This window comes from Carassius carassius, chromosome 12, assembly GCF_963082965.1.
Source record: "Carassius carassius chromosome 12, fCarCar2.1, whole genome shotgun sequence".
Taxonomy (NCBI): Eukaryota; Metazoa; Chordata; class Actinopteri; order Cypriniformes; family Cyprinidae; genus Carassius; species Carassius carassius.
In genome coordinates, this window is record NC_081766.1 from 28,064,435 (window position 1) to 28,091,504 (window position 27,070).

The following is a 27,070-nucleotide window of genomic DNA, read 5'->3' on the forward strand; positions in this document are numbered from 1 at the left end:
TGTGCATGTTAGGTGTCAGCTTTGTTTGATATGTAGAATTTGCATCACAGTTGCACCCATTAAATGAGAGGTAATCAGATCCATCTCTTCACTGCGAGCTGCACTTAGAGGCACTCAGCTTTAATTACCTGGGCCCTATTCGATGCAGAGAGCTTTAAAGATACTCATCTCCTTTCACAAAATGTCTCAACAGAGACAGCAATGAATGGCTGCGACTACATTCACTTCTTTTTCTTTTCTTTTTTATACTGCCACCTGCACTCATGACCCTCAGCTGTTTGTTTTGCTGCCGTCTCTGATCTTACACGTGCCTGGGATAATAGCTTCCTGTGGTTTCAGGCTTCATTAGAGTCACCATGGACCACACACTGTGTGGTTTTCTTTCTTTACGTTAAGGCTGATTGGCTTCAACATGTAATAAAATAAAAAAAATTTAATAGGTCATTTAGAAGTGAATGCCTCCCACAGCATTTACAAACTGTTACCAGATCAGATTGTACCAAGCTCCAAAAATGTCCCAAAGCACCATAACAATAGTCCATATGACTCATGTGCCATATTCGAAGTGTTTTGAGACTTACAATAGCTTTGAGTGAGGAACATACCCAAAATTATGCAATTAAATGAAAATTATAGTATTATATATTATAGTTATAAACCTGTGTATTATAGTTTAAATTTAAATTTAATTGAGCATCGTGTTAGTTCAGTCAGGCCACGTTAGTCACGCTTGCATCAGCCGACAGTCAGCTGTTCCTGACGTGTACCAATCCAGTCTTGACACCTATCACCTGCGGCCTATTTAAATCCCCATTATTCAGTGTCTCTTCCATTGCATCCCTGCTTGCAATTAACTCCCTCCTTCAACCCCAACTCCACCAACTGAACCTGTAATCTGATCTAACTTTGTTCTTTCTTTACAGTGTCTTCATTGGAAGCAGTCTCTATCACATTTTGTTTACAACTCATGTAATTGTGAATTGTAATTATCAGAGGTGGAAAGAGTACAAAAATATTCTACTCAAGTAAAAGTACCATTACATTAATGAAATTTTACTCAAGTACAAGTAAAAGTACCAGTCTAAAAATCTACTCAAGTAAAAGTAAAAAGTAGCTCATTTAAAATTTACTCAGAGTAAAAATTACTTAGTTACATTTTAACAGTGGGAGGGAGTCAAAAATGGGACAGCCCAAGGGTGTCAAACTCAGTTCCTGGAGGGCCACAGTCCTGCACAGTTTAGATATAACCCTAATTAAACACACCTGATCCAGCTAATCTAATCATTAAGGTTTTTTTGAAAACTACATGATATGTGTGCTGGAGCAGGGTTAGAACTAAACTCTGCAGGGCTACGGCCCTCCAGGAACTGAGTTTGACACCCCTGGGATAGGTCTATTAATCTCAAACTAGTTGTTTTTAATTAAAGGAATCAGTTATTTAGAATAATAAAACATTTGGGCTGTTACCAGGCAAATCAGTATCAACAAACTCATCTTTTAATGCAGAGGAAATGCAGAAGATTCATTGGAAGTGGCATTTAGATGTATTACACTGTTTAAGGCAGGACAAGAATGCATTTAACCTGCAGTTACAAATGCATGAATAATGTTTTGATATACAAGACATAAAATGTTGAATACTCATTTGAAATGATAAGAAATTAATTATTTTTAAAAAATCAAAAGATACTTTAAATGTGAAATTAAAATGGCCAGTATGTGTCAGCAAGTCACTGTTAATAAGTGAGTCATTGCGATTGAACCGAATCATTTAAACGGTTGATTCATTCAGGAACGAAACACTGTCACGTTGCTCAGAGACGCAAAACTGTGCTTTGGTGGCTGTGTTTGGAATTATTTTCTGTTGTAGAAATAGAGCTAAAAAGGCAATATGGTGTCTAAAACGCAAGTCTCTTAAGGTGAGACAGTGCAGGCCAAAAAAACACTGTTTTTTCAAGCACCTGTCAATTTTGAGATTTTGTGCTTTTTGGTTTTTCATAAAGCGCTTTTTCAAACTAGTGCAAGGAAAACATCCAAAAGACACTGTTAAGTGTTTCTTTTATAGCACGTTATCTGTTTGTGTCAATAGATTTCAATTACAATACATATTTTTAAAGGCGTTTTCTCAAAATACGTTTTTTCTTCAACACTGAGCCATAAATCTCCACTTCAGTAGCACTTACACACACCAAACTTGACATTTTTATTCCTGTCTATATTCTGAAGGTTTTTACAGAGGGATTTGTTCATATATATTTTCCTTGATTATATACAACATTTTATTCCGCCCAAAATTGTGAAAATATATTGTTTTCTGGCTGTTCAAAGTATTTTCTGAATTATGGAGTGACAAAAAAAGATAACCAGAATTCCCTCTGTAAAAACATTTGACTCTAATATGTCAAAAAAATTAAACAAAAAATTTGAAACTGACTTCATCTAGTGTTCAGATTTTTGTACTAGACATTTATGCAAATTAGCACATATTTCATTAAATAATGCCTCATTTGCATATTTAAACATAACATTTTTGAAAACTTGTAATACAAAAAATGTTTGCAATAATCAATGTAATCAATCAACTGGGTAAGTAAGGTGTTAACTATTAGTTATTTTTTTTGCCCTATTCACCTGCAGTGTCTCTCCTTAATTAACTTGTTTACTGAACTGTTATATGTATGTATGTATATATTCACAGTGTTGGGAAGGTTACTTTGGAAATGTAATAGGTTACAGATTACAAGTTACCCTATTTAAAATGTAATAGTAGTGTAACTTTTTTAATTACTTTAATAAAGTAATGTAACTAATTACTTTTGAGTACATTTTGATTACTTTTATAAATTTCTAATGAATGTTCATTTGCAACTGTTAATCATCTTCAACCATTTTACACCATGCAGGTTTAACCTTAAAGTAGTGATCAATACTGTCAGACTTTCATCATTCTTCATCACCTGAATTAAGATGATCACATTTGAACACATCCACCACACAATCAGACTTTAGTACTGCCTTTTACTTAGAGATTGATCTGAAGTTCAATGCAGGTTTAAAATCTAAAGAAATAGTTTATAGATACTGTTTTTGAAACCAAATCTTTGCATAACTACAGGCATCTAACTGCATCTAACAATGGTTTGGGGAAAAATAGTTAATAAAAAAATAAAAGCATATACATCAACTCAAATACGGTTATCTAATAAGCATGTGTCCTATTTTGTGTACTAAACTCCTGAAACATTGGTGTTTTTTTGAAACACTGCTGTCTCTTTGTATATGATATGATGATAGTTTCTCAAAATAAGTAAAAAATGCTCATGAAGTGACTTTTCTAGAGATTAATTTCCATGAGGGGCGGACTGGGAAAAAAAATAGGCTGGAAAATCTCACACTGATACACCCACAACCCATTCTGAAACATGGACAACCCTATTTTTTTTTTTGGACCGGAAAAAAGATTTGAGTTCTCTCCTGAACTGCACCTTCACTGCCATTATCCATCCATCTCTCTCATGACTTTAATACTGAAGATTTTTATTTGACTTTTACCATGTTTTGTAAGTGCAATTTTGTTTTTTTGGCAAATGAATTACCACTTGTATTTATTTTTACTACAAATTCCATAATTAAACCACGGTTAGTGCCATACCATAGGCTATATTAATTTTCCTAAGGGTTGTGTTTTTGTATGCACTAGCTCCCCCTAAACCTATGATAAAATATGATGATTTGTCTGCTAAATTACTACTGTAACATTACAAAAGATAATAATGACGTCGTTTATACAGTATTTTGAGTGATTGCGAGCAATGTGCTGCTGCTGCTTGACTAAGTAAACAAAGACAAAACTACATTAGCATATTTACAGATGAAACTGACCTGCACCTGAAACCCTGAACAGAAGTGTCGCTTCTCTGCTCCAGCTGTGCGCTTACAGTTCACTCCGGTCTCTCTCTCTCGCATTGATTACTCGGAGTCTGATCCAAACCGCTCGGCGGAGGTGCGGAGAGCGCGCGAGCCCAACCATTGCCAGTCACGACTAACCGATTCATGATTTATTAGAGATTTAATTATCGAATGGCGGATTCGGAAATAATCGCTTTAGTATAGGCTATTCGGCCTGCAATTATACAATAACAATATTAAAATATAGGGCCAAATCGTCTGCCAGGCCACTGGTTCTCCCGATGTCCAGTCAGCGCCTGATTTCCACAGACACGCAGAACGTGCAGGATTCATATTCAGTCTTTTTGCGGCTTAATATTCACAGACATCAGTCCATATCGGGTTTTAATTCAAGTGTACTGACCTACTTTTGATTTATTCGTCCAAAATGTGGCATATTGCGTCCGCGTTATAGGCTGAATTCCATTTTTATGACTGGATTCTACAAATGTGTTTTCCGCGTCTCGGAGATTATGGGCCATATGTCTTAGTGCAATTTGGGAAAGAAATAAGCTGTATGTGGATGCGTGTAAATATTCAAATGTAATCCTCTTTGTAATCGTTACAATTTTCATAAGTAACTGTAATTTAATTACTCATTTTTTCTTAGTAACTGTAACTGATTACTGTTACATTTATTTTGTAATTAAATTACGTAACGCCGTTACATGTAACTAGTTACTCCCCAACACTGTATATTCATGATGATTTTTGGAGGAAAAGACGGCCTTCTTTGTGTGATTTTGATTTAATATATGAAATTATATAAATATGTGAATTTTCTGCCCCTATATCTTCAATTTTGTGATCATTCTAAATGCATTTTAGGAGACTGAATCACACAGTGAAAGAACGCACTATAAATGCGCGCGCACATCATTAAAACAAAAAACATGATATTATCGCAGATGATATATATAGCACACTCCTCACCACTGTCTTTTTGGCTAATTTGTGCAAAACCTCTTGCTAAAATGTCAAAGCTTCATTTTAACCACCAATGCAACGATGCAATTATTTAGCTTACCTCTACATTCTTGCGAAGGGTTGATGTCTTGTCGAGATTTTATAAGCTGCTAGTTTGGTCTTCCTAGGCAAGTACAGCTTACACTGCATAATAGAGCATACATATGGCCAGGGGTTCACTTCATTCCCTTCGAGTTCAACTTCAGAATATGAGGGGGTTTTGTTTTCACTTCAGCGGTGTCTGCACCACTAACGCCTGTTTTGTCCGTCTGCATCTTTCTTGTGATTTTAGCGCCAGTTTGCCCTCCTGCCCATTATTTACTGACGTAGTTTCCAGGGAGAATTTTTTTTTTTTTTTTTTTTTTTTTTTTTACTCAGTAATTATTGTGTTTTAAAATGTAGCGAAGTACAATACTTTAAACAAAATATACTTAAGTAAAAGTAAAATTACAGATTAAAAAAATTACTTTAAAAAGTATTAGTACACAAAAAAGCTACTCAATTACAGTAACGCGAGTAAATGTAATTCGTTACTTTCCACCTCTGGTAATTATGTATGCTTATAATGGTTCTGTTCTGTACCCCAGGGGGGGTTGTCTTGCTGCTCTTCCCGCTCTGTCCAAGCATGGCTGCATGGACAGGCGTGTGGAGTGTTGCCCAGAACATAACCATACCGCCAACACTAACTGTATGCAATATAATTGTCATAAATATACTTGACGGAAGTGGTCCTGATTGAAATGCAGTTAGTTGAACTACTAATGCAATCTTTATATGTAATTACCTAATTACATCTATTATCTTTGAAATATGGTTAAGTGCACTTTCGAATGTAATGACAAGCATTTATGTTAAAAATACTTTAATGTAACTTCTATTAAACCTTGTACAGTATGTCATGTATTTAAATAAATATGGAATTACAGATTTTGTAAAGTTTTGTACATTTTAACATACAGGTGTTCAGTAAATTAGAATGTCGTGGAAAAGTTCATTTATTTCAGTAATTCAACTCAAATTGTAAGTGCACACAGACTGAAGTAGTTTAAGTCTTTGGTTCTTTTAATTTTGATGATTTTGGCTCACATTTAATGAAAACCCACCAGTTCACTTAGAATATTAGAATATGATGACATGCCAATCAGCTAATCAACTCAAAACACCTGCAAATGTTTCCTGAGTTTCCTGAGCCTTCAAAATGGTTCACTAGGCTACACAATCATGGGAAAGACTGCTGATTTGACAGTTTTACTGAAATAAATGAACTTTTTCACAAGATTCTAATTTATTGAGATGCACCTGTATATTAACTTTTAATGTTACATCAAATAACACTGGAGTTCAAATTATATAGTTATACATATAGTTGAACATATAGTTCAAATTATATATATATATATATATATATATATATATATATACTTTAAATATAATCATCATGTGTCCTTCTTTAATGCATGAAAAAGGTTATTCAATCTTTTAATTTGACATTACAAAGTGCTCTTGTTAAAATTGTGTCTGTATACGTAGACTTGAATAGCCTTTTATTTCATCATTTCATCACTCACACACACACACACACACACACACACACACACACATACACAGATTTTGAATTTAATAAAATACATTTACTGACAAGGATATCAAGGATAGGTCATGATGGAAGATATTTCCAGTTACCTGTTGTTGTATAATATAAAGCAATGTGGGATCTGTTTTGCATTCTGTTTCCAACTGTTTCTGTCATGCCTACACACTGTATTAAGATGGTTCTCAGATCAGGCACTTGAGTGGTGAGTCATAATGCCAGATGCTTCTCATAGACAAGAGTACAAGCACAACAAAAAAACAAAGCAAATCTTGTGTTTGTATTTTCACTGTTGTTTTATACTCCTTAGGTAATGACTTGTTCCTTGTGGCGGTCCATGAGCTTGGTCATGCTTTGGGACTTGAGCATTCTAATGACCCTACAGCTATAATGGCTCCGTTCTATCAGTATATGGACACTGAGAGCTTCAAACTGCCTCATGATGATCTACAGGGCATCCAGAAAATATACGGTGTGTTTAAACCTCCCATAATCCACTGGCTTCTACATAACTGTTCAAAGTAGTAATATTAATACAAATCAAACAAAAGCTGAGCCATATCATATTGACCAAGTTATTAAAGAAACATGTTGGTGGAATTATTTGACTTATTTGGCCAGTAAGCAACTACATTTAAACCAGAACTACAGCAAACCCCCAGAACTCTCTAAAATATGCATACGAATGATAATATTTATTATAATTTTAATTTACATGTTTTAATTAGTAAAATATGCATACGAATGATAATATTTATTATAATTTTAATTTACATGTTTTAATTAGTAACCAAACTTTTAATGGTTTCGTCTGTAAGAGAAACAAATGTATCCTTGTAATAATTTACAAAAACGTTAAATAAGGGGTAATGATGCTCTATTTTTTATTTTAATAATAAAAACTAAAAAATAGAATATTATTGAAAAGAAAACCATATGTATTTTGGCACAATCTCTTATTATTTTTCTTTGGGAAAACATTATGCACTGTTTGATATTATTTGAAAAAAAAAACTCAAATCATATTTGGTGTGATCAAATAAATACATATATACATAAATACATGCATACCCCTGCAGACCCTCATAACTGTGTCGAGATCAATAAGTTCCTTAAAATATCAGAAATGTTTAACTTTTTATTAAAAAAAAAAAAAGTTACCTCACTTTGATGGTGAAGTAACTCTGTATAATTACATGTAGTAATTTTTTTTTAAAACATTTACTAATACAATAAAATCAAATGGTATATCTGTTTTTAAGGCATTCTACGAAAATATTGCATGTAGCCCCAATGTTATATGTCAAGGTCCTTTTGATATCCAAGCAGACAGATCCCATATAATCTGCAGATGAATGCAGCCAAATGTAACTCAATAATGATCGATAAGCCAGTCATCTCACAATATCCCAAAATTTGTTATTAAACCTGAACTGTACCAAAACTTTTTTTTTTTTTTTTTACATGATTTTGTCCAAAATATGATATTACTTTCATCTCATGACATTTTTTAGAGTCAGTACATTTCTTGAAAATCGAATAAAAGTTTTGAACAAATCACATGAATTACAAAGTGTACATTTATTTGAACTTGGCACATTGATTCTGCAGGTCCTCCAGACAGAAGTCCTCAGCCTACAAGATTGCTCACAACCGCTACGCCTCCTCGCTTGCACCTACCAACTGACCCTCGAAAGCATGAGCGGCAGGGTCGCCCTCATCGCCCTCCACAGAGGTCAAAACCAGCCCATCCCAACTCCAAACCCAACATCTGTGACGGAGGTTTCAACACTTTGGCAATCCTTCGACAGGAGCTGTTCGTCTTCAAGGTCTGAATAATGAACAGCTTCACTGAGAATTAGTGCAGCATAAATTGTGTGTTTCCTAAGACCAGTACACTCTTACTAGGATCAGTGGTTCTGGAGAGTGCGAGATAATTCTGTGGTGCCTGGATACCCGATGCAAATTAGCTACTTCTGGAGAGGTCTGCCTCCCAAGATCGATGCTGTCTACGAAAACAGCGAGGGGAAGTTTGTCTTCTTCAAAGGTAACATGTTTTTCCTTCTGACTTTTAAATCTTACAGGCTAAATATATCTGTGAATATCTGAAGGAAAGTGCTCAGCTTTCAGGATCTACTGATGGCTTTTTTTTACACCTGGTTTGTTTGGAGTTTGCTTCAGAACTTGGCATGTTTTCTTTCTTAATTCAGTCCATTTACGCATACAGTATATGAACACAGCAATCACCCATAACTGGTCCAAGATCATCTGAACGAGGTGGACTTGACCAGATTGAACACAAACTCTGGAACTGTTCGTATGTGTTGAGAAAGCAATCTGACCCAGCGGACCAATGAACTAAGCTGTATTATCATTCATAATGGGAAATTTGTTATGTAAAAAGCAGTAGCGTTTGATTCTGTGGGGGAGCACATTAGTTATAATCACACAGTTGAAAGAGCACCTCTTCATCTTAAACTGATGTGTTGATATGAATCTGGCCATCATTCCCGCTCTGATTTACCAGTTAGAGCAGGAATGATGGTTACATTCACAATAAACCTTTGAAGCTAACTTCTCGATGGATGATGCTATGAGGAATATAAACAGGTGTACACAGGACAGATTTTGGCATGCTCTCAAATGTTGCCATGTGAAAGCCAACTGAACCAAGAAGCAAATAATCTACAGATCTTAAAACGTCTAAAAAAGTCATAATTGTCATAATTACAATCAATAATACCAATACTATCAATATTATTTTTAGAAGAAGAACATGCATTTTTTAAAAACACTAAAGGCAATCTTTTTCATTTCTTTGAATTTCTGAAGGCAACCGGTTCTGGGTGTTTAAGGATACAACCCTGCAGCCCACATATCCTCAGGACATTTCTCTTTTTGGCAATGGAATGCCCACGCAGAGCATTGAAACAGCTGTTTGGTGGGAAGATGTGGCCAAAACCTACTTCTTCAAAGGGGACAGGTCAGTTTTATAGCGTAAACTACAGTGTACAATAGGACCCAGGGGATACCGCATTCACTGGACTTTTTCGTAATGTCTGAGACGTTTTTTTTCTCTTTCTACTCTTACAGATACTGGAGGTACAATGAGGATATGAGAACCATGGACCCTGGATATCCAAAACCTATTACTGTGTGGAAAGGCATCCCAGACTCTCCACAGGGAGCTTTTGTGGACAAAGAAAATGGTGAGACATTGAAATTATCTAAATTATCACCAATGCCTTGCAAAAGACCCCAAACTAATTTGCACTCTACAAACCTAGTTTTGAAAAATTTTAACCTAGTTTTGAAATGTAGCCATTGAGCTTTACAATGCTGGAACTCAGAATTAATGATTGCCATATTTGCATTTGTACAGTGGTGTAATGTAAAAAATTAAAAATACTTTGTTACAGTACTTAAGTATTTTTTGGGAGTATCTGTACTTTACATGAGTTTTAATATTTCAGGCAACTTTTAATTTTACTCCACTACATTTTCTAAATAAAATGTAAAATTTTACTCTGATACATTTCCCCAAAGTGTATTCGTTACTTACTACAAAATAAACAGATCAACACAGACTGCAGGAAAGCAGGTTTGAAGAGTCAGTGGTCTGGTGTTTGCTAGACTCATAAAAACACCTTTGCTCAAGTGCAAACAAGTGCGTGCCGCACACAACCACGAATGATTTCATTTCCCACTGAAGTAGAGTCAGGGGTGTGTGATACAGCATTGTCTGTGATGATATGGTAAGTGTTGTTGTAATGATGTGCCACCAAATATCACCAACCACACAGAGTACATGCACATTGATTTATTAGGCTATTAAAACTCAAAATTCCAAGCATTCTAAATTGTAGACAGCAAAAATCATTCTGTATGCTTTTTATATTTATATAATTTCATGTAGGCTTAGTTAACTTAATCTATATCATACAAAAAGAGTACTGTTTTTCTGCGGATGCATGAACACATTCAATAATCATTTTATGCAGGTTCAGTGAAGGAATAAATTACTTACATTTTAGACATAATATTGCTTGTTTTGTTTTTGTTTTTTTACATTTTGCTAATGAACATAGTTCCAAACAGATCACAGCACTGTTTTGCGTCTCTGGGCAAGGACAGTGTTGACTTATTGAATGATTCAGCTTTTTCAATGAATTGGTTGAATAAATGATTCAGTGATTCACTCATTAACACATGCTTTGTTTCTGAATGAATCAGCCGTTTGATTGAATCGGCTGAATCTCAATGACTTACTCTTTAACAATCACTTGCCATCACCTACTGGCGGTTTTAATTTCACATTTCAACCATTTATTTCATGTTTCAATTATTTCAAATATCAGTTTTCAACGTTTTATGTTAAAAACAAAACATGAGGCCTATTAATACATCTGTATCTGCAGTTTAAATGCATCCATGTCCCCTCTGAGATACATAACCTGTGTAAATACATGCTATTTCACATGCAGATTCCAAAAATGTTTTCTTATGCTGGAATGAAAGACACTAAGTATCGGAAGAAGTGTTTCTCATTCGTACCCAAAAATATAAAATGGAAGAAATAGTTGAAACTGAACACATTCTTGCTTAGACTTAAAATGTCTAATTTTGAACTAAGATTAACACTATGTATGTTTTCCAGTATGCACTGTTCAACATGAGCTGTCTTCCTTCTCTCCTAAGGATTTACATACTTCTACAAGGGGAAGGAGTATTGGAAGTTCAACAACCAGCGGCTGAGAGTGGAGACAGGGTACCCAAGGTCTATCCTGCGTGATTTTATGGGCTGCGATGGCTTACCCACCGACCCTGACTGGGATTGGATCCCCCCACAGGAAGAGGAACCTCCACAATATGACACTGATGACGTTGACATCGTACTCAAGCTAGAGAGCAACGGTGGAGCAGAGAAAGCGGTGGCCATCGCCATCCCCTGTGTCCTGGCTTTGTGCATGATGGTGTTGCTTTACACCGTGTTCCGCTTCAAGAGGAAGGATACACAGCGGCACATACTGTACTGCAAGCGATCCATGCAGGAGTGGGTCTGAGAATTAAAGCTCCCACTCTTTATGCTAAAACTATTTCCATCTTTAAAATCCTGTCGAAGGTCAAAAAATGTGCTTATCTTGAGACACTGACTTTGTGTCAGTATTTGTGGGCAGAAACGAAGGACGACATAAATTAACAGCATGCCAACTTCCTGTTCCCACTGTCAGCTTTCGAAGACGGCAATGTGTTGTTTTTTGATGGTTTTGGAACTCTGTGTGGCTTTGGGCGGCCATTTTGGTTCCTAGAGTCATATGGGGGAGTAAACTTTTACTCTACAAACCATAATTATCAACTTTTCAATTGATTTGAGAATTATTTATCATTGGACTGCTGAACTAGATACTTTATAAGGTTTGAACTCATCTGTGTCACTCCGAAATACTTGCTTGTGTTGAAAAACTGTAACCCAAACCAAATATGCCCTTGTGTCCAAAGAGGATTGCTTTATTCTCATGGGATATTGTGAGATGACTGGCTTATCGATCATTATTGAGTTACATTTGGCTGCATTCATCTGCAGATTATATGGGATCTGTCTGCTTGGATATCAAAAGGACCTTGACATATAACATTGGGGCTACATGCAATATTTTCGTAGAATGCCTTAATCACATATTGAGTTAAATTTTCTGTGCGTTATTGTACATATACCTGTGTGAATGTGACCCCTTTCCATTTCCTCATTTGCTTATCATGTTTTTTTTTTTTGCACACTACTGACTGATGGAAACTTGCAGTAAGATTTAAAGTGCCACTTACTGTTTAAAAGTTTAATTTAATATGTTTGTATGGCTGCTGTCCACATTCTGTACTGTTGCATTTTATAAAGACTCCAAAGCTGCAGCATAGAAAATGCGACTTTTGGTTAATCGCTTCCAATCAAATCATATTCAGTTTATTAAACGATAGATTGCCATTAAGCAGAAATGCCTAATGAAACTTCAGTAAGAATCAATAAATTATCAACCATAAAAATAACATGAAAATGTTAAAGGTATATAAAAAAACACTGATATTGGAAGATTGCAATGATATGAAGACTAGATTTGCATTTCCTCAACAAAATGCTTGTGCTTTCAAGGACGCAAGAGAACTGTGATAAAGTTTTGGGTAAATTTAGCTTTTGAGATTTGGTTTAGCGTATGAAGCTACATTATCAGCACCATCATGCATCTTCTTTTGACAGTGTTGGAGAACCAACCCAAAATATAAGATCGTCTTTGAAGTGTAAAGTCATTTTTTACAATGAAAGCTTAGCGTATGTGTACAGCTGAACACATTGCCATATTCCATTCATTATTGTGCATAAATACAAGTGATTGACACATGCACACTAATAAGTTTCACTAGTGAATTTCTAAACATGATAAATGAGCATCAAATACCACTTCGAAGTGCACATGCTCTCAAGTGGTCAAGACTGTGAGTGTGGGTATTTGGACAGGCCCAAGGTTAGAAAAATCAGACTGAATGCATACAGTATGTGCATAATGAATGCTAATAAAATTATGACATGTGCACTCTACACATATCCAAGTATATGATAAAAACGGAAGTATACATTAAGCAATAATTTAGCTAAAATTCATTTGACACTAATCAAAAAGAAGCAGTGGGGCATAAAAACAGTCTCTTCAGTGGGTTGTACCTCACTGTCAATCATTCAGCTGTCAAAACAGAGAAAATTTTCCAAAACATTTCAAGTGGAAATAAAACGTATAAAATTGTATCACGTATTGCATGTCTATCTTTCACATCATTATTTTAAAATTTGAATATAAAAAGTTTTCAAATTATTTTATATCACTGGTGAAAGTGATTTCACCAAGTAGCAATGTTCCTTGATCCTGAAAAAACAAATCAAAACAAACAAACAACAACAAAACGTTCCAATCAACCAATCAGAATTGAGTAAGTTTCAGGAACTGTCAGTTTTAGGCTTACAACCAGGGTTAGGTGCATCATTTGCCTCTGATTTTAGGAATAAATTATGGTTAGGGTTAGGTTTAGAGGAAGTGATGGGGTTAGGTCTATGTTTATGGACAGTAATGTTGATCCAGGATCAACAAAATATGTTCATCTAGGAACATGTCTTACTTGGCGACACATTTTCATTATAGCTGATAACTGAGATGCAAGATGGCACAGGTTGTGTTTGTATGAAACGAGAATGTGTGTTTGTGGTGTGATACAAGAGACATGAAAGTAGTGCCATTTCCAGTTACCTTGAAGAGTGGAATGATATACAGCTTGGCTGTAAATGGTGAATATAAGGAAATATAGGAGGCTTAATGCAATGATTTAACAGTCAGAAAAGAAAAAAAAAAGAGTTGTTTTATCATAGTGCTGCCTTGTAAGCACTCAGTGTTTACCTGATAAAGTCCATGACATTGAGGGTCATAAAAAAAAAAAAAAATAGCATTTGATGCACAGCTAAAGGGAGCAATATTGAGCTATATTGCATACTGCAATCAGAGAATTACTTTACTGCTTATTTATGTTGAAAATAATGCTTTCCATGCAAAAATGTGTGTTAGTACGATCATCACTAAACACATCAAATGTTGTCATCGAGTGTTTTTTGGAAGTGGAGTGATGTATATTGTCATATGCCTTGTTTTATTTTTCATTTTATAAACTGATCTATGATGAACTATGGTGTTTCTCACCTTGCCATCAGCATCAGCCTTCCAGTTGCACAATCATGATACGTGCACATGAATTTCCATGCGTGAACTGTTGTTTTCATTTTTAACAGAAGATTATCTCAAGAATATGCCCCATTCTACCTTTGAGTATTGGATCTGTATCTGAACATGCTGTATATATATCTCATGTAGTGTCTTTATTATGGATACGAAAGGCAAATTATACAGTACATAAATAATAAGATATTATCAGATGTGCCGTGTGAATCATTCTTGTGAACTCTAACGGAGAAGTTAACAAAATGTACCAGGCAACCATAAGACATTAACATGTAATTTATCACTGAGATTCATGAAAGGTTGTTTGGATGATATAATAAAACAGTTATATATTTAATCATTTTGCTGACTCATGAAAATATTGTCTATGTAATATCACTTTATGTTGTAAGGGGGAACATAATAGACCAGTAAGATCCTAGGGAAAGTAAGATATTTTTTATGTTTTTGAAAGAAGTCTGTTATTATTTCATTTTAAAATAACTCTTTATTATACTAACATATTTTGTGTCACGTGATTCAGAAATCATTCTAATATGCTGATTTGCTGCTCAAGAAACAATTCTTAGCTGTGATATTAATAGCTTTCAAAAAAGTTTGGCCCCAAACTTTTAAATATTAGTCTATATGAATATATACTTTTGAGTATGAATTTTAAATTCTTCCTGTTGCACTGCAATATTGTGCAGATACTACACTGCCTATTTATGTATCTATTTATTTTTAAAGGCAGTGTAATATCTGCACAGTATTGTAGTTCAACAGGGAAAATTCATTCATTCCAAAATAATAACTACCTACACTGATTGTTTATGTTCCTGCTTCACCCTGAAATTCAGTGACTGTAAAATAGGTCACACTCATGCCTTCCATTTAGTGTGAAGTTCTCTTCAAGTCTGTCGTAGAGAGCAGATTGTAGTTGCTGGGTCACTGCATCTCAGAAGAAATGACAGCATTGGGGTTCACTCATGTCATTGAGTTGAAAAGTTTTGCAAACTCTGGAAAGAAAACCAATGGAACTGTGCTGGTGGTTGTGGTGGGATCATTTATCTAGGTCAGTGACCCTGCAATACTGGTCTCACTTGCCAGACACAAATTCTAAAAGCCATTTCACACCGCACCGACATCTGCAGACCAACACCGACAGCCGACAAAGTGATGAGCTGTACATCCACTACTGGATAATGTTATGGGCTGCCATTTAGGATAATACTGAACATCCATAAAATTAAAACCATGCACTGACAGGTGAAGTGAATAACATCAATTATATTGTTAAAACAGCACCTGTCAAGGGGCTGGGATATATTAGGCAGACAATGAACAGTGAATTCGTAAATGTAATTTGTTGGAAGCAGGAAAAATGGGCAAGGGAAACATCTAAGTGACTCTGACAGGGGTCAAATAGTGATGGCTAGATAACTAGAACAACTGGTGAACCGTCATCAGGGTCATGGGCCCCAAGGCTCAGTGATACATGTGAGGAGTGAAGACTAGCCCATCTGCTCCTATCAGACATAAGAGCTACTGTAGCTCAAATTACTGAAAAACTTAATGCTGGCCATGATAGAAATGTGTCAGAATACACACATTGGAGTTTGTGCAATAATATATAATCAGTGGTCGAGGTAACAAATTACAACTGCTTATGTTACTGTAATTTATGCTGGGTACACACCACAAGAAAATAAGGCAGATTTTTGGCTGATTTCTCCTCTTCTGACAATCCTAGGTAATGTACCGATTGTCTTGGTGCTTCTAAAGATTATCTTATCAGATTTTCCTTTGGTGTGAGTTGTGTTAAGAGTGACTGAATCTGCTCAGAAGAATGTTAGACGGTGCCCCGGCCAATCGCGAACATTGAATATTTACAATCAGAAATCCTGATGTGTGGGGGTAATCCAGCACGTATGATCTGGAAATGAAACAGATCACGTGAAACAAAACAATATCCAATGAGAAAGCGAGCTGACAGAAGACGGAAGCATAACAAACGCAGTCATTATTCTAAAGTCTCGAGAGATTTTGCAAGATTTCCCTTGTTCACTGTCGGGACTCAGTGGTTGAAAATCTGTTGTGCTACATCCCAATGTGCCTACATATATGTATGAACTTTTGTTTGGTGAAGAAAAAGTACACACTTTTGAGTGTGTAGTAGAGGAGTAGGCAAGCTTTGGGACATATCATAACATCATACAGTTGCGTCTTTAACAGACCACTCTGTTGCATACAGTAGGCACGCACCCTGTTACTCTGAACTAGCCTGTCAATCATCTTGTCACAGTTACATCATCAACATTTCATTTCATTTAATTTCCTACCATATCGGAGAGAAAGAAAGTAGCACGTTGATCTGCGAGCAGTGGGTCTTCATAGAACTCTGCTCACAGGCATATTGATGCATTTAAAGAGTCATATGAAACGATTTCAACTTTTTCTTTCTCCTCAGAGTGTTAATTAAGTCTCAAATCCAAAGAGATATTTTTTATAAAAGTTAAGACTTGTCCACACCCACCTAAAATGGCTCATTATAACATGCCCCCACATGTCTACATCACAATGTGGGAAGATTTGCATAACGCCGCCCAAATATTCACGCAAAGAAAGAAGGCGTAACTTTATTCTCGTTGTTGCCGCCGCCACCATGTTATGGAGACGCTGGGTTTCATTGTGAAAGCCAAGCCACTTTGTTTTGCCTTCCAAAAGAGGACATAAATCAGTGGTCAACTTGTATTTACAACACTGTTTTATGCAACGCAAATATTCAGATGTGTGCAGCAAATTTTACTGAGGACGAGAACTGTTTCCCGTGAAAGTAGCAAAGTTTTTTATAAAGTGGGGCAGTTACAACTTTGCAAGGGCAATCGGGTGCTTCTGACTCTCTGTAAGTACGAAGTAAGTATACATATGTAAAGAATTTGCCACAGTTTTAAGCAGTGTAGAGTAGCGTTTATTGTTTGTCATTTCTCCGATCACAAATGCAGACGTGGTTTTATGTTTACACGGCATGATACGCAACATGTAAAAACACAGTATACATTATTATAATCAGTAATTATGGCTCCACTGGATGCAACAATTGCCTCGTTTATAATGGGTTATATTGTTTTTGTCGTGTTACACAGAATTTCAGTATGGTTCCAGTGTTCCGTACTAGCCCTGCGAAGTTGACATCACCGGATATATCGCCATGATTCCAGTTCGAAAAGAGTGTATATGTTCCATTCAAAGGGCATTCAAGTGTGCGAGACGTGAATTTAAATTGTATTTACTTACAAAGGTATAAGATGTCAAACTCGTCTGTGTGTGAAGATGCTGCAGGCAGCAGTGCAGCGCAAATCCATGAATGAATGTTTGGAAGTGAAGTAAACTTCAATGGATTTCCAATGAACATGGTGCAGGGATCATATAAATTGGAATGCAGTTCATTCACGAAACTCTTTTCTAATGAGCTGGTTATTTGAATCAGGTGTGGAATGAGGACTGGGATTGGGAACTGCCATGGTAAGGGGCATAACATTTCTGTCACATGCTTGAGGCATTCAGCCAATCACAACGCATTGGATAGCTGGCCAATCAGTGTTCACCTCGTTTTTCAGACCGATGACTTTGTAATACTCGAAGAACTTCAGAAATGCGGGGCATAGAGGAGAAACAATAATGTACATTATGTGGAAAATAATGTATTTTTTAAACCCTAAACATCATAAACACATTGCATTACACCAAATACAAAAAATAAAGTTATTTTTAGCAACATCATATGACCCTTTAAAAGTTAACGAACAAACAGATGTTTATAAAAGTTTACATTGCTGTTGAAGGTGAAATATAACACAGAATACATTTGTTTTTTGTATTTCTCAACCGAATCATTCGTCAAAACGCAATGGATTGTGTTAGAGTGTGCATGGATCCACAAAAAAAAAAAAAGAAACGACCTGAAATACAGTAGTAGATCATCCGGGGACTTTTGGCACAGGGCTACTCTTTTCAACATACTGTACTATGCTTTGGGACACACTGATTCTAATCTCACAAAACTATTTAGAAGGGATATTATGAACATTGGGATGGAGGGTTGGTCCATGAAAAAATCCTACTGTTTTGATCCTGTATTGTGTGCTGTGCCGCGATGTGACAAAGACAACACACCACACACTACAGGAGCAAAATGGTTAAATCTAGTTTTTTTTGTGTGTGTGTGTCCTCAAGTTTGTGGTCTCTTTTGAAAATCTTATTTTATAAGATTTTAAAAATTGTTTAGTGTGTAGCCTTATTTTTTTTGGGGGGGGGGGGGGGGGGGGGGGGGTACTTGTACTTTTTTAGTAGGCTATATTTTTTTAAAGCTGTACTTAAATTTACTTTTAAATCATAGCTTGTTACTGAGTAGGCCAACAAATTTGAACTGATATTCAAATCTTTGATGGAACTTCAGTAGCCAATAAAAATAAAATAAAGACATCCAATCGTAAAGGGACCAATAAAAGTGCTGATATCTGAACTGGGAAAAGCCACCACTGCAGCAGGTTTTGAAGAGCTGATCAGGCAGTGCGGGAGCTCAACGTAATTTATGGACTCAAAGTTTGGAGAAATAAACTACATGGAAGTGTTATCATAATTATCTATATTTTGATGCCAGTACTTAAAGGGGTCATATTATGCTTTTTTAAAGATCATTATTTTGTGTATTTGGTGTAACAGAATATGTTGACATGCTTTAATGTTCAGAAAACACATTATTTTTCAAATGCTGTACATTATTGTAGGTCCTTTATGCCCCACCTCTCTGTCGTTTTCTACAAAGTTCCTCCTTCTGACAAGCACAGTCTGCTCTGATTGGCCAACTGACCCAGTGCATTGTGATTGGCCAAACACCACAAGCACTCATCAGAAATGTAATGCCCCTTTCCATAATCGCGAGCTTCATCTTTCAAAATAAATGTAAAGACAGTTAATAATGTCCTTAGTTTTACCATCAGTTCAAACCCAAAAGGGGAACAGAGTGGCGTGACAGACACAGTGATGAAGCTCATATGTGTTTCAGTACACAAGCCACGGACGGTTAAGACAGCTGACTCCACTGTGTGACTGTCTCTCTCTTTCTCTCTTTCTCTCTCTCGCTCTCTCTCTCTCTCTCTCTCTCTCTCTCACAGACACACACACACACACACACATAACATCGTAGCAAAGTCAGAATTACCTCCTCTCCTAGGTTCAAGAAATGGTCGTCCATAAAATGCGTTGCTGTTCTGTTGTAAATAATCTTAAAAATGCATCTACTTTCGAAAGGCCAAATAAAGTGCTTTTGCTTCCGCCTAGATACTTCAAGATTTACTGTGGTTACTGAAATCATGCCTTCTTTCTTTGCGTGAACATTTGGGCAGAAATCCGCAAATATTTCCACATTGTGACGTAGACATTTGAGGGCATGTGAAGAACAAGCCATTTTAGGGAGGCGTAGCAGAGTCTTAACTTTGATAAAGAATATCTCTTTGGATTTGAGACTTTAGTCTTTGCAACTTTACAGAACTTTTTCATGCACCAAGAGCTTGTAACACTCAAAAGAGAAAGGAAAATTGAAATCGCATCATATGACCCCTCTATATAAAGGATAAAGGATAAAGGATAACTAACTTTGTCAAATCTGTCACTTTTTCTTTTTTTTTTTTCTTTTTTTTACATTTTTACTAAACTCTACCATAAATTTGTCCTATGGTGTGACATAGCAAAATAAATAAATAAATAAATACCCTTATTAATACATAAATAGCATTAGAGAGATTTATCTTCTTTGTTAGACACTTCTTTGCATATAATGCTATTTATTTCAAATAAAATTATAATTAGCGTAATTTTTTACCCCATGACTTGCTGGGAATTTCAAGACAAACTTTTGACAAGAATACAAACTTTGCTGTCCAAAACTGCTGAAAATTATACCAAAGTGATATTTTTGTGTCCCCTTTTGAAATACTCAACTTTTTTATTTTTATTTTTATTTTTTTCCTTTTATATATTTTGAGATAAAAAATCTGCAGTTCTTTTTTGTGTGTCACAACATATTGATCATTACATTGATCTTGTTGACAGTTGTTTGAACGATAGTGTAGAAGTTGAAAAGAGTATCTTCATAGAATAAAAATAAAAACAAATAATAATAACATTAAAATAAACCTGGACTGGCAGTGTTCTCCTCGTGGCTAGAATCATTTCAGTAATCGTCTTGATAACTCAGGAGAGAATGTTGACGAGCACAAGGCTGGAGATCATTATGTCAGGCTGATTGGGTTAGAATGGCAGACATGACATGTTAAAAGGAGGGTGATGCTTGAAATCATTGTTCTTCCATTGTTAACCATGGTGACCTGCAAAGAAACGCGTGCAGCCATCATTGCGTTGCATAAAAATGGCTTCACAGGCAAGGATATTGTGGATACTAAGATGGCACCTAAATCAACAATTTATAGGATCATCAAGAACTTCAAGGAAAGAGGTTCAATTCTTGTAAAGAAGGCTTCAGGGCATCCAAGAAAGTCCAGCAAGCGCCAGGATCGTCTCCTAAAGAGGATTCAGCTGCGGGATCGGAGTGCCACCAGTGCAGAGCTTGCTAAGGAATGGCAGCAGGCAGGTGTGAGAGCATCTGCATGCACAGTGAGGCCAAGACTTTTGGAAGATGGCCTGGTGTCAAGAAGGGCAGCAAAGAAGCCACTTCTCTCCAAAAACATCAGGGACAGATTGATCTTCTGCAGAAAGTATAGTGAATGGACTGCTGAGGACTGGGGCAAAGTCATATTCTCCGATGAAGCCCCTTTCCGATTGTTTGGGGCATCTGGAAAAAGGCTTGTCCGGAGAAGAAAAGGTGAGCGCTACCATCAGTCTTGTGTTATGCCAACAGTAAAGCATCCTGACACCATTCATGTGTGGGGTTGCTTCTCATCCAAGGGAGTGGGCTCACTCACAATTCTGCCCAAAAACACAGCCATGAATAAAGAATGGTACCAAAACACCCTCCAACAGCAACTTCTTCCAACAATCCAACAACAGTTTGGTGAAGAACAATGCATTTTCCAGCACGATGGAGCACTGTGCCATAAGGCAAAAGTGATAACTAAGTGGCTCGGGGACCAGAATGTTGAAATTTTGGGTCCATGGCCTGGAAACTCCCCAGATCTTAATCCCATTGAGAACTTGTGGTCAATCCTCAAGAGGCGGGTGGACAAACAAAAACCCACTAATTCTGACAAACTCCAAGAAGTGATTATGAAAGAATGGGTTGCTATCAGTCAGGATTTGGCCCAGAAGTTGATTGAGAGCATTCCCAGTCGAATTGCAGAGGTCCTGAAAAAGAAGGGCCAACACTGCAAATACTGTCTCTTTGCATAAATCTCATGTAATTGTTGATAAAAGCCTTTGAAATGTATGAAGTGCTTGTAATTATATTTCAGTATAATTGTAGTAACTGAGTAGAACCAGCAGATGACGCCATTCTATCATTTTCTCTCCCACTTTTTACTGCACGATCAATCACGTTTGGCATAAAAAATAAACACAAACTAAATAGATTAAAAATTAAAATTGAATAAGTATTAATTCCAATTTGAAACATTTAAATGATCTCTGTAGTCTGTCCTCGCTAATTCTCATGTTAATTTGATTATATTCCACATGTTTTCCGCTGGTGATACAAATGAAGCAACAGGCAATTTGCATATCACCAAACCTTACAAAAGTAAATATCTTAATATAAAAGCATATATCAGAATTAGTTCCCTGAGTATTTGTTCAAGCCCTTTTTGTTCATAAAACGTCAACAGGAAAAATCAGAACAACTCTGCATTTCATAAATGGGTGCTAGATGAAAGCTTATGCTGCATAAATGTCAAATCACATCCCAGCGGGAGTTTGCATGTGAGCGATTCCACAATTTGGAGGAGAATTCGGCTATTTGATAGGACTGAAATGGACTTTGAAACTGAGCCTCTCAAAGCATCTTTATTATTTTGTGTGTATGCAGATTGCATTATTATAGTATAATTGTCAAAAGTACTGTATTAACCTGTATTACTGCACAGCAAAAAGTCCAGTGTTAAATTAACTCTCACAGAGTTGATTTCAACACTTTTTCAGAGTTTATATAGCTCCACACTCTCCGGAGTTAAAATAACACTTTCAAAATAGTTAAATATTTAACACAATGCCGGAGTTCCTAATTTGACTCCAAAAAAAGTGTTAAAATAACACTGTTCAGAGTTGCATGTTTTAGGTGGTTAAATCTGTACAGTCTCAAAAGATCTACAAAATAATGTTAAATAAACAACAGCACACAAAATATTTGCCAATGACTTGTTTATTTGTTATTCTCACCTCTTAAAAGTGAAATCAGCTGTTGACTGTCTGGGTGGTCTTTTTGACAAATAAAACAGATTAGCATTCTGTCAACATCATACTGCCCGACTAAGTTAAGGTTACTTTCTGGTTGAGCAGTCTGGCTCTCAAATCTCTAACCCTGGGAGACTACTTCATTTTACCTTCATCAATGTTATACACTGTTGTCTGCAGGAATGTGTAAAAGTTCACAAGTGCACCATCATAGGACAAATTGAACACAAAATGTGCCTTGAAAAGTTCATCAAATGCTCCAAGGGAACAGTTTGCCTGGCATGGGATGAGATGCTTATCCAAGATGATGTAGAAGCACTCAGTCTTGCTTTTCTGGCGTCCAACAGCAAGGAGGTACGGATGCTGATGCTGGATGTTGTTGAGGGGCTCCTCCAAACTGCAGCATGACTAAACTTAAAATGAACATTGAATATTAGACACAAACATAATGTCCAGTAAGAGAAAACAACAGTATAAAAGTGACTGTTCAAACAACTCAACGGCTGGTGCAATATGATAATGCATATGAATGATTTTAAATCTCCATGTTAGAGCAACCCAAAACACAATATTAAAATGTCAATACCTTATGAAAGATTACAAGTCTTTCAGCAGCATCACATGGACTGATTTTTGGAGACTTCAGTCCTCCTGGTGATGGTGGAAGGAGATGTATCAGTTAAAGAAGGGATGCCATTTCCCGGTCGTAAACTAGAGATGAAATTCACATGAAAACAAAAAACAACACATGAATTAATTATTCTAAACCTTCTAATTAAATATTTTAAGTTGAAGAATAGAAAGCATTTTAAACATTCACCTGGTTAATGTAGTCTTTTTAAAGATTTTATGTAGTGCAAGTTATTTATTTGCTATTAATACGGAAAACAACTGAAGTTCCTGAATTTTAATATTTTTTTGTCATCAAAGCAAAATATATTGTAACTGTAACTGCAAATATAGCAGATGTGTAAAAACAAGCAAATCAAATACAACTTACTTGTCTCATGAAGGTCACTTCCTTCAGGACATTCTGCTGAGAGCAAAAACTGACTCATCTCTGCTGTTGAAGTAAGTTGCTTGGTGTCTTTAATGACATTTGGCCTGAAGAATGTGTCCCTCTTCTGAAGCAGCCTGGAGGATGTCTCAGTGTCAAACAGGAAGGAGTGAAGTCTTGACCAACCTTTAAGAAGATATTAAACTATAAACAATATTCTCAAATTGCATTCTTGTGAAAACATGTTATTCCAAACCTCTGTGGTATGGCTGAGCAAAGAAATGGCCTCTTTGCAAGCACTCCCATCAAGTTGCCCTCCAAAATTAGTAGCCCTTTGGCATTTTGGGCCTCCTGGAGAAACATCATGAGGGCTGTCTAGTGGCAAAGATCCTCGTCTAATCTTCCTGTGGACTGTTTTCATATGCTAAGCATTGTATCCTATGTTGCTTGCAGCATCATAAAAGTGTTCCTTAAAAGAATCACATTTCTATGTCAGATATCATAACATTGCAATTATAACATGAAAGGGTCATGCAGACGATGACTTACGTAGCCTTTCTTGGAATATGGATCTCTGAGGGAACAGTATCACTATGCCAAGAGCATACTGTTCTCTGATAGCTTTAATAGGGAGTTGCCTAAGAGAAGATATCAAATTGGTCTTAATTTATACAATGGTCATGCAGCTTTTTTTTTTTATAAAATAAATTAAAATACCCATGTGTATCAATCACGTGAGCCACCAGTGTGTTGATCATTTGTCTTCTTGTGGCATCTGTTAGAGTTTCTATTTCTTGATACTCCTTCACCACCTTAATTTTAGAACATCCTCGACCAACTAAAAATTAAAAATGACCTTGGTGATTCATTAATTACCACAGACTCAGAGGGGTTAAAAAATTATATATTTTGGATAATTTTCATTTCTGTGTGAACAGAACCTTTAGGACACTGACATAAAAAGCTCTGTTCTAACCTGTTTTGCAGACAGTGCAGATGTGTCCTCTTTTCTTTGTCTCTTGTTAGGGACCTCATGTAAGATTACAGTCGATGCACTTGAACTGTTGCTTTTGTCAGACTTCTCAGAAGACAAAGAGTCTGAAAATTCTAAATAATTAAAGTATTAAAATATTACAAATATTGTGATGACCAGTACAAGAATCAGAAATAGCCAATTTATCATATTTATCCTGAGTTGCTTGATAACACAACTTAAACGTTCAATAAAGCTCACCATCATTTGAGAAAACAGTCAGCACCACAGCCTTGCCCAATGAGGTCACTGAATATTTCTGCATCGACTTCTGTCCCTGTTGCATTAGGTGGCAAGCAAAATTTCTCAATAAGTGAAAAAAAATTAGAAAAAAATATTTAAGTTGACGCCCTTTCTTGCTTCACAACAAATGTCTGATTTGAAAACGTATCTTTATGATGCAAGCAAAATGTAAATATGAATTATTTTTTCCAATGTATCCCCTTCTACAGAACATTATATGATAAAGGCAAATACAGAAATGAGGCAACAACACAATACACAGAATTTATCAGATTTTAATCAAATTCTTAGTTATTTTAAAGGAGTAAGAAAAAAAACATCCTTTGACGTGAAATTGCATAAAGTTAAACCTCTCTTCAATGCAGTCCAGCTTCACATACTTCTGCTGTTCATACAGTAACTTAGCTAGCTAACGAAGCTAATCACGTCGACGATGGCAATAAACGAGGCTTTGTAAAAGATGGTTCGTTTTATTAATTTCGGTAAATCATTTTAATTAATTTGAGGCCAAGCTGTTATAATTTGATTCCTTGTTTTAGTTAAATCGAAAAGCGCGAGCGTAGTAAACCGCTGCCACGATGTACGTTAACTTAAAACGTGGAAGCGAACGCACACACACAGCCTAATATACGTTTATGCACAGTGCTCCATAGCATGTTATGTTGTACATTCTCTACTGAATAAGCACCAATCATAAATGTAAAAGTATGATTCAATTTAACTTACCTTTAAAAGCCACACGAGGATAATGGCGACGTCTTCATGGATTTCACCAGGGACGATTGGAAATGCATGGGCGGAGTCTAATTACGTCTCTATGGAGTTTGTTTAACACTGATGATCAACTCTGTGAAATAACTCCAACACCAAACACCATTTTACTCTGAATGTGTTAAAATTACTCTTTGGGTGTTGAAATCAACTCGGAAATGTTTAACACAGAAATTTCAACTCTCCAATTTTTGCTGTGTGTGTTTGGGGTTGAAAAAAACAGTAATTCTGTGAAATATTATTACAGTTTAGAATAAACGTTTTCTATTTTAAATATATTTTAAAATGTAATTTATTCCTTTTGATAGCAAATTCTCTGCAGCCATTACTCCAGTTTTCAGTGTCACATGATCCTTCAGAAATCATTCTAATATGCTACTTTGGTGCTCAAGAAACATTTCTTATTTTCTTAATTTGTTTTATTAAATTTGAAACCAGTTGTTCTGCTTCATATTAATGAGCAAACAGTGATAATCTTTATTAAATAGCAAGTTCAAAAGAACAGCATTTATTTGAAACAGATAATATTTCAGATATATTATACTCTAAATGTCTACTGTCACTGTGGACCACTGTAATAAGATATAATATTTTCCATAATATCTTTTTATGTTCCACAGAAAAAAAATCAGTCAGGTTTGGAATGAAATGAGGCAGAGTACACTATCCCTTTAAGTTCTATATAGCTTTATATGAAGATAGTCAATGAAAATCAACAAAAGTAACAAAAGTTAACAGCAGAACTGAAAATGTAGCTTTTGCCTGAGGCTGCATGTTTTTACTTTATATTTGATCAAAAGAATAAAACAAGTCATTGACATTTATCTCTCCGAAGACTCAAGATGTTAACATCTGTCATCAACACAGTGGGTGCTTTATTCTTCTGAGGTTTGAAATTGAGATGCAAAGCACCATTTCTCATCCCTATCCTTCAAAGCCACGAGCCCACACTGAGAGAGCAGGGTTCTCCATAAATTAATCAGAGGTCTTGCTGGGAGATTGCGATGGCGAATGAGGTGCATTCAGTTCTTTTTCATACTTCTTTGCCTCCACAGCATACAGCGGAGTGAATTATCACATCAGCAGCAGTAATGAGAGCCCTAATGCAGATGAGCTGCACTTTTTCAGAAAGACTGCAGTCAGGTGACTTCTAAAATGGTGAGTGAAACACGTTTTGGGGTGCGTATACAAAAAGCATAGTTAGCTATGCTCGTTGGTTCCATTGAACTCTATTGGTAATGACGGACTTACAACCATAGTTGCTTTTGGGAAACAAACCCCTGTTTAATATGACTTCCTTACTTTTATATAGTATATCCACCTTTCTTTTGTTCATTAGAGTGGGGAAATTATTTCACACCCATGTT

At 36.0% G+C, this 27,070-nt stretch overlaps 1 protein-coding gene and 2 long non-coding RNA genes across 4 annotated transcripts in view; 2 read left to right on the forward strand and 1 right to left on the reverse strand.

Annotated features, from left to right (window-relative positions):
* Positions 1-12,451, forward strand: part of LOC132155163 (matrix metalloproteinase-16-like) — a 32,134-nt gene extending 19,683 nt beyond the window's left edge. For both annotated transcript variants that reach the window (XM_059564019.1, XM_059564020.1), the window contains exons 5-10: positions 6,816-6,977; positions 8,117-8,334; positions 8,414-8,552; positions 9,338-9,488; positions 9,599-9,714; positions 11,204-12,451. In XM_059564019.1, coding sequence (XP_059420002.1) covers positions 6,816-6,977; positions 8,117-8,334; positions 8,414-8,552; positions 9,338-9,488; positions 9,599-9,714; positions 11,204-11,568 — 1,151 coding nt within the window. In that variant the 3' untranslated portion in view covers positions 11,569-12,451. The remainder of the gene's footprint in view (positions 1-6,815; positions 6,978-8,116; positions 8,335-8,413; positions 8,553-9,337; positions 9,489-9,598; positions 9,715-11,203) is intronic.
* Positions 12,452-13,110: 659 nt separating this feature from the next.
* LOC132154279 (uncharacterized) lies at positions 13,111-14,618 on the forward strand. The gene is made up of 2 exons (XR_009437140.1): positions 13,111-13,584; positions 14,003-14,618. It is a non-coding gene; the product is annotated as an uncharacterized LOC132154279 (long non-coding RNA).
* Positions 14,619-23,965: 9,347 nt separating this feature from the next.
* LOC132154280 (uncharacterized) lies at positions 23,966-24,758 on the reverse strand. The gene is made up of 3 exons (XR_009437141.1): positions 24,633-24,758; positions 24,206-24,294; positions 23,966-24,125 (listed from the first exon to the last, which is right to left on the reverse strand). It is a non-coding gene; the product is annotated as an uncharacterized LOC132154280 (long non-coding RNA).
* Positions 24,759-27,070: the final 2,312 nt, after the last annotated feature.